General features: G+C 34.3%; 1 protein-coding gene across 6 annotated transcripts in view; it reads left to right on the top strand.

The window, feature by feature from the left end:
- SCN3A (sodium voltage-gated channel alpha subunit 3) overlaps window positions 1–12,330 on the top strand; it is an 87,493-nt gene that overhangs the window by 41,027 nt on the left and 34,136 nt on the right. For 3 of the 6 annotated variants that reach the window (XM_021703131.1, XM_021703130.1, XM_021703129.1), the window contains exons 11-13: window positions 3,005–3,352; window positions 4,396–4,528; window positions 6,077–6,315. In XM_021703131.1, coding sequence (XP_021558806.1) covers window positions 3,005–3,352; window positions 4,396–4,528; window positions 6,077–6,315 — 720 coding nt within the window. Of the gene's footprint in view, window positions 1–3,004; window positions 3,383–4,392; window positions 4,529–6,076; window positions 6,316–12,330 lie in introns of all 6 variants that reach the window. The other 3 variants (XM_044913663.1, XM_021703132.1, XM_044913664.1) reach the window with 3 other exon arrangements.

Here is a 12,330-nt window from a genome sequence, read left to right as displayed (position 1 = left end):
GCTGTTTACAATTTCTGGTTGTATAAATAAAAAAGGGCTCTGTGATAGTAAAGAGAATCAGCGAAGGTAGTAGGAATAGGAAGCAGAAGATGGACATGGCATGAGTTCAAAACAAATTTATCTTCTGAAAATGTGAGGGCAGGGAAGCCACCAATTATGGGTACCCTGCCTTCTATTAACATAAATTTTTAAATGTTATTTTACATTTATTACATTATTTTATCTTCAAATAGATAAATCATGTTCATAGTACAACATGAAAAGGTACTTAAGGGTGTACAATGGGAAGTGAATCCCCTCCAAAGATTTTAGCTATGTTGTTTGGACACACCGAGACAATTTCTTTTAAACCAGGTTTGTTGCTATAACCAAGTATAGTTGTTGATTTATTGAAAACACTGATAGGTACATACATCTTTATATTCTCTGCATCATCTTCTATCTGGACTTTTCCCAATTGACTTCAAGTTCAATCCCTACCTGCAGGATTGTGTTTTACAGACCTAATTTCTTCTATTTTCCCTTTTGTTAACAAAAATTATAAGAGAGAAAGTTCATATTTACCTTCTTGGGACAAGGCAAAAAAATAAAGATACCTGGGATTCATGTTTTGTCATGCCTGAAGCAAAGAAAAATGGCCTTTCGGTCCTTAAAGCATAAAAGCTTGTTTTCCTTAGAGAAAGGGCTGCCACAGCTGTGGGTATTCCCTCTACTTTGCTGCATCTTCTAGTGTGTTATTTTGGGTTTATTTTCTCTGAATACTATTTTAGTTATCTTCTTTTTCAGTCTCTGTTGCTTTGGAAGCTGTGCTCACACCCATTATTATACTTTCCAAAGAGTGAATAGAAGTTTCAAATAAAAGTCAAAATTCTGGAACACTTTGAAAACACCCCAACATAAAAACATTCAAATTAAAGGCATGTACCAGATACATTATATACATGCACACATACCATATACTCTCAACCAATATAGTACAGACTGATTTTCAGTTTCCAAAGACAGTCGCTGAACATAGGTATACTAAGATGATTACATTGAACCATCCTAGGGATTAATGCAAGACAAAGAGTATTCTTCTAGTACCTGCATTAGAATCACCTGGAATGTGTGTTGAATATTCAATTTCCAGAGTCCTATTCCCTACTTACTGAATCCCAAGTCAAATAAAAAACAAAACAAAACAAAACAAAACCTGGGACCTAAAAATACACACTAAAGTTTTGAAACACAAGTCTGATAATGACCAGTATTATATTGATAATTAAAATTGAGTCTAAGGAAATTAAAACATTAACATTGTTTATTACTGGGGGTTGAGTTTAAGTCTTCACGATATCTGATTTCTTGATCACTTTGATTAACTAGAAAATCAGTCTAGCTACTGTCTGACATTGGGTAGCCAACTGTGTGCAAACTAAGTGTCAAAAAAGCACAGTCTTGGTTTGGACAAGCTGGACAGTCTAACTATGTCCAAAGCAACAGCACATTTCTTAATGAATACTATCTTTCCAGAACATCACTATGACAGAGGGCAACACGATTATTCTGGTGCTTTGCAATCTGGGAAAAGCCATAAAAATAAAGCTAAAAATGGGGCCTAAGAAAATGAGCATGACCTAATTAGGCAGAGGATCCAAAAATAAATTTGATGGAGTCTTCCTTTCCTATGTTTTTTCCCACTAAAATTATTTTATTTGGCTTTATACTGAAGTTTGGAAGAAGAATGGAAAGGTACAGGAATGTTTACCATGGCCATATGGATATGTATGCATATGTGTGTGTACATATACATACATATATAGGTATATATACATATATACATGCACGTATATATATATATAAAACCCTGGCTATGAAGACAGGTAGGGGAGGTCACAAGAGTCCAAGCAGGGGGAGCAACGGGGAATGTCATTGTTAACAATGAGGAGAGTAAACAAAGATTCCACAGGGTGAATAGAGATGTTTTTGAAAACTATGACCAAGGCTAGAATAGACATATTTGGTGCTGCTAGTTTAAAATTGATTCAAAAGGTGAAAGAATGGATTTCATGCTAAATCTTCATTTTCTAGTACCAGAAACCATTTACTCAATTTACTTGTGAACACATGTAATAAAAAAGTTTTGAATCATCCAGTTACTTTTAATAAAATTAAAGTGAGATCAAAAGAATAAGCTGTCTTCTACATTACCCTCCTTGGTAAAGTCATGTACATATGTCTTGCTTTTTTAATCTAGTGTTGAATTTTAAGTAATAATAGCAATTTATATGGCACTTTAGGAAGTCTCTCTGTTGTGTTTGTTTTGACATGTATTCTCTTAAGGTGAATCACTAGTAGCTATTTGGGAAACTATTAGCAAATTTGGAAGACAGCATCATAGGTAAGTTTCGTGACTTTTATTCCCACATGGACAGAGATAAACAGATCCAGAAAAAGAGTACACTAATTTCCTTTTAGAATTCAAAAGAAGAGAACAGAGAGATAATAGTTTTGTTTTTAAGTCATTATCTAGAAGTAACGTATTTGGTACAGATATTTTAAATTTGAGCCAACAATCTCTCTTGAGCCATAATTTATTTTCCAAGTTGCATGCCCTTCAGATCATAGCATTTCAGAGTAAAAGCCATCTACTATTTGTTTAACCACCACTTCCTCCAAAAAGAATTATTTGTCCTTTCTGGCATCACATTCCACACCTATCACATTATGATAACAAAATCCACCTCACAGTATTGGAGTTAAGATCAAATGAAATGGTTGTGCACTTAGCAAATTGCAAATTAGGATTCTTAATCAGAAAAAAACACTCTTACTTAAATTTGCATTGTGGTCTTTAATAAAAATATCAAAACATACGTGTTATCTATAAACTTGATTACCTGTATTTAAGAGCAAGAGTATTCTAATCCAAATGCAAACAGATTCTGCAATATTAAGACTTCTGTTAAGTAACTGTGTTTCCCCGCCCCCCCAATTCCTTTCTTCCTTGCTCTCTCCTCAGTCTCTGTTAAGTATCCGTGGCTCCCTGTTTTCCCCACGACGCAATAGCAAAACAAGCATTTTCAGCTTCAGAGGTCGAGCAAAGGACGTCGGTTCTGAAAATGACTTTGCTGATGATGAGCACAGTACATTTGAAGACAGCGAGAGCAGGAGAGACTCATTGTTTGTGCCGCACAGACACGGAGAGCGACGCAACAGTAACGTTAGTCAGGCCAGTATGTCATCCAGGATGGTGCCAGGGCTTCCAGCAAATGGGAAGATGCACAGCACTGTGGATTGCAATGGTGTGGTTTCCTTGGTGGGTGGACCGTCAGCTCTAACCTCACCTACTGGACAACTTCCGCCAGAGGTGATAATAGATAAGTTAGCTACTACTGACATTATACACCAATTTGAAATAATCGAAGCCTGGGCAGTTTAGCCTGTTACACCATCCTGCTTCCCCAAAATGAAATGCCTCAGAAATAATATATGATTTATTGAATGAAAAATAATAAATCTTTAGAACCAATTGAATTGTTTGGGACCATTAGCTTTCAAATGCCTTAGAGTTTTTAGAGTCCGAGAGAAAACATATCTGCAAATTCAATAGACCTACCAACATAAAATAATGGGCACTGTGACAACCAAATTGTTATTATAAATGTGTGCTCTCACAGAATTATAAAATTTTTTATTCAAATTCTGGAAATTTAATATACTTAAAATTAAGTATTATCATGACCAATATATTGATAATATATATTGATATATTGATAATAGGCAGTTTCCATACATAAATTGGTATTACAGGGATGCTAAAATGTTTTGATGTGTATTAAAATGACTCTAAAATGTTTTGATTTCTTATAGGATGGCATATAGAAATAATCAAAGAAATCTCAGGAAAGCACACACATTTCATTGTACATCTGTGTTTGTGCATGGAAAAAAACTGGCCCATATACGTCAATATTGTCAATACAGCTTCAAAGAAAACAATTCAGCTTCACAACATTATAATCCTATTATTTTGGGGGGAGAAGACTGATCTGATTATTAATCATTGAGATAAGCTGAAAATAATCTCCATTTGAGTGAAATGAAACAATACATGACTTTAGCATGCTTATGAAAATTTCTCTGAAAATTCCAACAGGTTAATTAAAACATTCCTGCAACAAAATTGCCCTACACAGTTGCATCTAACTGGTGAATTCTTGTTAAACACTATCACCTGTGATAATTTTTTTTAAAAGTGTTTATAACTTAATAATAAACTCAGTATTTTATTATTACTTGAAAGTTATTACCTGGAAAAACTGCATGTAGCATGACTGTCCAAAGAAATGCTATGTGGTGTTGTATTATGAATAGAAAGGGTGGTTTGAACCATCAGTATTTGGTTTGCAGGGCACCACCACTGAAACGGAAGTCAGAAAGAGAAGGCTAAGTTCTTACCAGATTTCAATGGAGATGCTGGAGGATTCCTCTGGACGGCAAAGAGCCATGAGCATAGCTAGCATCCTGACCAACACAATGGAGGGTAAGAAGCAGGACATGAGATAGTCAGCTTTACAAGATGATATGCTTTGTGGGACTATTTCTTCTCATAAAATTACCAAAGTCAATTACCCAAGATCAGAACTGTCTAAGTAGATGATATATAAAATACAGTATTATCACACTGGTTACAAAAACTAATACTGTTCCTTTTCTTTTTAACTCCTTATCTTGTCTGCAGCGTGATATTTCCCCCCTCCATGTTATGTCAGTGAGTTTTTATCATTATCTTACATTATCCCTAAACAATTAGAATATACACTTCCCTTCTTAAGTCTTGGTATGTAAAAGCACAAGGAAACATCTCTTTCAAGCTTTAGTCTGTTCTCCAGGCAGGGAGGCGGTGATGTGGTTGGGGGAGGCATGTGAATGAACTGAACAAATGAAAACCTGTGTTCAACACTGACCCTAAGAAAAGATCTCTTCTCCATCTTCCACACACACAGAAACCATTACATTACTCCAAAGGAGAGCTTACACAAATGCTTGCTGATTTTGACCCATGGGAACACACAGCAACTAATACTCCCCTATTCATTCATTAAATAATTCTCCACTTAATGAAGTTTGGAGGGATATTACATTAGTTCTGTAATTTTGTAAGTCTTTTACATAAGTAGATTTAACATGCGTAACATGTGTTCTTTAGAATATATCAGATATATTTTGTATCTTGTCCTGTTGGTGTGTATGATATCTGAACAGTCACATAATAACTACAACAGGTTTCACCCATTAAAATTACTAGTAACTTTGAAAAATATTTTATGTTAAAATTCTGAAAGATATGAGTAAATATGAATAACATAAGTAGATATGGGTTTGAATCTATACCAAAAAGGACATACTACATTCTCATTGTGTGCAAGATTAATGCTAATGTGGAGACATCAGAAGACAGAATTGGTCGCACACATTAATAAGGATCATAGCTTTAGACATTGTTCTTAAATAGATACTTTCAAAAGAAATAATAAGTGTTTGATACATTTAATATTTCTGTAAAGCTTATTTAAAAATTGTTTGGCTCATTCAGTTAAGCATCTGCTTTCAGCTCAGGTCATGATCTCAGGATCCTGGGATCTGGCCCAGCATCCAGCTCCCTGCTCAGCAGGGAGTCTGCTTCTCCCTCTCTCTGCTCATGCTCTCTCTGTCTCTCTCAAACAAATAAATAAAATCTAAAAAAATAAATAAGATAAAATAAAAATTGTTTTGATAAAAAGAATATTGCAATATAATCAATAATTACCTAGTTATTAGGTAATAAAGTTAGTTAATTTGAAGCAAAATATTAAATGAAGGTGTTTATTTTCTACATTTAATTAAAGGAGAAAGATGTTTATATGAAATTTTTAATGAATATTTTGTGAAGATATTTAATGGGATTGTCTTCTCAAGTTTGTTAAGCTAAGTAATATGAACTTCCATTCCCAGGTAGAAGCATTGATTGTATAAAATAATGTATAATCTATAGCAACAATAACTCATTTTTATTGTTATTTACTACTCTCCCTTTTTATTATTCCCCTAGAACTTGAAGAATCTAGACAGAAATGTCCACCATGCTGGTACAGATTTGCCAATGTGTTTTTGATCTGGGACTGCTGTGATGCATGGTTAAAAGTAAAGCATCTTGTGAATTTAATTGTTATGGATCCATTTGTTGATCTTGCCATCACTATTTGCATTGTCTTAAATACCCTCTTTATGGCCATGGAGCACTACCCAATGACTGGCCAATTCAGTAGTGTACTGACTGTAGGAAACTTGGTAAGTTCATTTGAAGTCTACTTATTTCCTTTGGTAGGGGCGGGAGATATAGACCAAAGAAAAAATCCATTTGTGCTGTGTAGGCAATAAGATCTAAAATTCAACTGGTATGAATGCTGATTGCTCAGACCAATGTCCTTACTAATTGACCATGGTGTCTTACCAGTTGTAGGCTCATTAAAATTTTTACTGTCGTTCTTGCTGAAATATAGGTCCAGAAAAACCATAATATCTAATTCTGGTTCCACAAAAATACAGTTTTAATATACACAGCCTCTGAAGAAATCATGTCAATTAAAGGAAATATATAAAGATTTATTTCTGTATAAAAGAGAACATAGTTGTTTCAAATTGAATTACCTAATAAAATGCTTCAGTAGTATTCACACAAGAGAAGAAATAGTTGGTGAAATGGCATTTGTAAAATTTAGCCATACTTTTGGTTCAAATTATTTGAGCAGACATCTGTGTATGTGTATGCTGACATGTACATTTCCTCCTTTATATGAGAACATTGAAATGTATAAACAAGTAAAAAACGGATTAATCAAGAGAGCTTCCTTTTTGGCACAAGACGGAAACAAACTCAAACTAGCTTAAGGGGAAAATAAAAAAAAATTGACTCCTAGAATGGAAAGAAAAAGATGCACTACCAAACCATATAAAGGGTAATTTTGCAGTTGGGCTTCAGGAAATGCTTTAACCAAGAGCTTGGATGTAGGCCAAATGTTCACTTCATCTTTTGTCTCTGGGTCAGGAAACATGCTCAGCCATAGCTCACTGGTTTTACATCTTGTAACCTCTACATTGGAAAAAAAACTGTATCTCTTTTTCAGTTCTAGTTCAAAGACTCACGATAGGACTCTTGTTTGGCATAGCTTAAGTCAGATGCTCACCTCTGGTTTAATCAGAGGCAGAAGGTGGAGCCATGTGAAAACATGACAGACCTGAGGAATCAAACAGGTGGAGGAGCAATTCCTAACAGAAGTTGAAAAGGGAATAGTTGGCAGACAATTACATAAATATCTACCCCATAAGTAACCTCAACTTTACTCCATTATTTGACTTAGTAGAACACCTACCAGATTCTTGAGATTTTCTTCATCTTTGGCACCTATAAATGGATTTTTTTTTTTAATGATTGTTCCTTGATCTTTCCAATCACTCCTTCTTTTCTGGACTTCTTATGTCTACTAAGGCTATGTTTTCCACTCAATGTTTCTATGTACTCAACAACTATAGGAATTATCTACTCTTGTGGTATAAGCTGTGCCCTGGTCCTATATTTCCAACTGTTACAGAACGTTAAGGATAACTTTAAACATAATATGTGACAGCTGAAAGATCATCTTTCTCACAGCTTATTGAAATTCCTAACTATCTCAGTTCAGTCTTATGTTACTTCTAGTAGTAGCCTCCCAGCTTCAAAGAGCCTTCCAACTTCAAAAATAGAAATCTAATAGCCATTTTTACTTACTTTTCCTTTATTTTTTATATATAAGCTGATAAGAAGATCCATTATTTCATCTTTCAAGGTACCTCTTTTTTAATCTTATAACTACGATTAAAATAATATTTTTAACACTCTGCACTCAGTATGTTTGCACTTTGGTAAAGTATCTATCATCTGTATTTATGGTTCAACAGTCTTACCTGATTTTCAAGACTCCCCATCTGCTCCATCCTTCCTATACGATCTTATTGTCCATAATCAGCCACGATTGGCCCATCAGAACAGCCATGTCACCGTACCACACAAACACCACATGTTTATACAATTACATAAGGGAAAATATTTCACTGTTTTCTACATTCACATCTAGAGTGTTCTGACTCAAATCACTTCATCTCAATTCTTCATATTCTTCAAGGTTATGTCCCATTTTTCCTTTGTATTTCCTATAGTGATTACATGGTTGTAGTTCATTAAATAACCAACTAGTTGTTTCCTACCCAAATGGGCTGTTTGAAGTAGCATGTTTTCATGAAAGAATATGGGCTTTGGAGTTGGGTGGAACTGGGTTTGGCCTCGTTGCCAATGCTTACTAATAATGTAGCATCTGGACAAGTCTGATAAAAAATCTGAGTCCTTGTTTTCTATTTTGACACGAATATCATGATACCCATCTCCCGGAGTTGTTGTGAAGGCCGAATGAGGAAATATGAAAACAATACTGAGCCTGGCATCTAGCATGTGCTCAATAAACAATTTCCTTCCTCTAATCTATGCTATTAACCTTTCTCTGAAACACTGATGGAAAATAGTTCTGCTCTAGCTCCTGTATTTTTCCCAAGATACTGAACAGTCGGGGAAGTTGAAGAGTTGGGAAGGAATTTTGGAAATTTGCCAGAGTGAAGCAGGAAATTCAGGTTTTATAGAATTCCAATGTTGAAGCACTAGAGTTCGGAAGCACAGGATAAGAGAGGTTGGATTATAGGATGATCAAATGGAAAAGCACTAGACTAAAGCACCAAATCTGGGTTCAAGTCCAAAAGTCCATGCTAAATAACTGGGTGCTCTTGAAAAAGCCATTTAAATATTTAGGTCTGTTTTCTAATGAGTGGAATGTATTAAACTAGATGATTTTTCATGTCCCTTCCAGTTCCAAAATTCTGTAACTTAATGTGTAGCAATGGAGATAATGAGGTACAGAAGTAGGGTGGAAGACTGATGACTGACAGATTGTGGTAAAACCATTGGTAAGCTGAGGTTAGCAATGGGAATACAAGGCTCATCAAGATAGAGAGTGCACATGATAGGAAACAGACCTGAGTTAACTATTTCTAACCCTAAGAGTAGGAAAATGTGTAAACTATTTCTATTAGCTGAGAGCTCCTGTTAATAATAATATCATACGTATAAGGTATTTCATAGTTTTCCATATATCTTATTTTATACCCATAATAAGCTTTATAATATTTATGTATAGAAAATTATATATGTTTATATGTAAATAATATGTAAAAAAAAATCAACATATAGAGAGACAGATAGACATAGAGAGAAAGAGGAAAAGAAAAAGAGAGGAAGAGGAAGAGGGAGAGAATATATTTCTTATATCATGGGTACTTAGCTGACTTTGGACTATACTATACACCATGGATGGTTGCATTGCATATTTTGTGGAGCTTATAGTTTGCTCATTTAAATAAATTTAGTTTCTATGGAGTAGTTATTACTATTCAAATGATTACATAATACCTTATAAAGAGGACATGTAGGTTTGGGTTGAATTGTTAACAAAGGAACATCCTGTAAAAGACTTCTGGAACTTTCAGGTTTACTTAGATCAATGTGCCCCATTTGTATCCTGTTTCTGGAGCACATAAAAATTACATCATTTCTCTACTAATTGGATTGACTGATCAAATTTGAGTATCAGAAGACCTCAAATATCTGTTGAGTTTCTCTGAGATGCTCTTTTTTGTTTTTGTTTTAACCATTATAAAACCCATGCACCCACCTTAGAGATTTCATAAGCAAGAAATCTCCCATCAATCATAGTAGGTTAGACAACCTCTCTATCATACAAACATTCCCAACTAACTGGTAACTCTTTCTTCAGGGAATACAGATAGAGGTTTGTAGCTCCTACACTGATTACTTTTCTTACTATAACTCTCATTGTAACCAGTGATTAAGAGTCCATGATATCCCCTTATTCTGCTGGACCCTGAAGGGAATTCAGAATATGGTACCTGTACTAAGGATCTTATAGTTCATTTGCAAATAAAAGCCTAAAGAAACACAATTAGGGAAATTATTTCAATTAAATGGTGTGGTATAGGGTTTGAATTTAAAATCTCAGGAAAGGGACATGATAACTCTTTGAAGGAAAAAAAATAACTCTTGTTTATTGACGGATAAAACACTTAGGAGCCGAATCCTAAAATTCACCTGGAGGCATCCTGCATCAATGAAAGAGTGCTATCTATCCATCTAACTCCTTTCCTACTATCATATAAAGCTATCTTGTCTCCAAACTAACAATTTATAATGAGGGTCTTGTGTAATAATTGTGTGTACACCAACTGCTAAATAAAATTTGGTAGGCAATACAATGTTGACAGAAATCCAAGAATTTTAGATGCAGACCTTATGAGTCATCACAATGAATATCCTCATTTGACAGATGAGAGAAAAGAACACCATAAATGTTAAATTATTTCCCATGATTTTTCTTTAAGTGTATTTCAATTTCACCTTCCCCACCCAATCAACAACAACAACAAAAAATATTTAAAGATGTGTATCCAAAAGGCATGGGAATAATAAAACTAAAACCATTAAAACAAGAAGCTAATAATAATACAGCAAAAGTAGACTACAGTTACATCAAATTCACTACAAAAAAAAAAATAGAACATCATCAATCTGGGCAAGTAGAGGTTCTATAGAGCAAACTGACCAATATTCAGCCTTTAGAATGAACATTTCTCCTTTTAATGTCCATCAACAAAACTTTCCTAAGTAAATACTCAATAGGAAAACCTTCCCATTCCTGAAATAAGACCTTATTCCTCAACATTTGATCATCCTAAGTGTTGTGCCCCCCAAAACAACTCAAAATGCTCCAAATTTCTTTATTCTTGGTCCAGACTCCCAGGCTGATTCTCATCTCCATCCTTAGCACTTACACTTTTGCTATTTATCATGTGTCATCATGTACAATCTGTTAGGAACTTTTCACTGAACTTATCTCCTCACTAAAGAAGCTGGCTTAGGAAGCCTATAAATTCATTGTCCATAAGAAATTTATCAGCCTAAATGAACTAGGTTTATGCAGTCTCAGGTTTGTGTATCTTAATTACTACTATATTTTGAAAGACCAGCAAAATGTCTTCCATTTAGGTATTCAGCAGTTTTTTCCTAAATGAATGAGTAGCTACAGAAGCATATAACCCAAAGTTTCAAAAGACAAAAAACTTCTTCAAGAAAACAAGATAGAATTAGGCTAAGTCCAAACAATAAACATTTGATATGTTTTTTATTGTCTTGAATCTTAAAAATTCTTTGTTATCGAAAACTCAAAGGCAGCTGAATATATGTTTATAAACCACACATTAGCACTTTTTATAAGCCATACATGGGATTTACATAATCTGATACAAATCCAGAGGTTGCCAATTCTTTTTGTTCTTAGAATTTTTGATGGAATTTAAAAATCATGTAAACAAAGGCATTAAATCAGTATGCTGGACTGACTTTTGCTAGAATGAGAAGGAATTTTTAAAAACTTGTAATCACTGACATTGCAGTTTAAACTAGACTAAAATGTACCAAAAAACAATACCAATGATTTTTAGGACCTAAACTGAAAATATTTAAAGATATAAATAAATATAATTTTAAATGCAAATTATAATTAAAATATTATTTTAAAAAAGGAGTTTCATGTTGGGATTACATTTTAGATGAAAGAATGTACATTTAAGGCATAGGTTTTTATAATGCAGGAGATCTGGTCATTTCAGAAGAGCTGAAAAGATCACCCTATGATATTTCTGTAGAAAGGAATATTTATAGAGATTTACCTGGATAGTTTCTACCTTGGTTTAATTCAGGTTGCTAATTCAAGCAGCTGCTTCTGAGACTTAGAATAAGAAATAAAATTTCTTTAAATCAGAATTTATTTTAAATTCACCAGGGAAAAAAATCCTATGGTGAGTCATTCTATAAAATAAAAAAGAAATAATTTTCAGTGTGTATTCCACCATATATCCAGATTTTCATGCACCAGGATTACTTGAAAAACATTTTATTTCCACTTGAGCGAATGAATGATGAACTGAAGTTAAGCTATTTTTTCTGGGATGGGTATTTCCCTAAGGTCTTTCTATATTTATGAAAATAATATGTTACTGCATTTATTTCTTTTTTAAGTTTATGTATTTGAGAGAGAGAGAGAGAGAGAGCGTGCGTGGGGGAAGGGGTAGAGGGAGAGAAATCCTCAAGCCGACTCCCTGCTGAGCTAGGAGCCGGAAGCGGGGGGGGGGGGGGGGGGGGGGGGGGGG

This window comes from Neomonachus schauinslandi, chromosome 3 (assembly GCF_002201575.2).
Source record: "Neomonachus schauinslandi chromosome 3, ASM220157v2, whole genome shotgun sequence".
Taxonomy (NCBI): Eukaryota; Metazoa; Chordata; class Mammalia; order Carnivora; family Phocidae; genus Neomonachus; species Neomonachus schauinslandi.
Note: the sequence above shows the minus strand (reverse complement) of the source record. Positions and strands in the feature narration are given on the sequence as shown.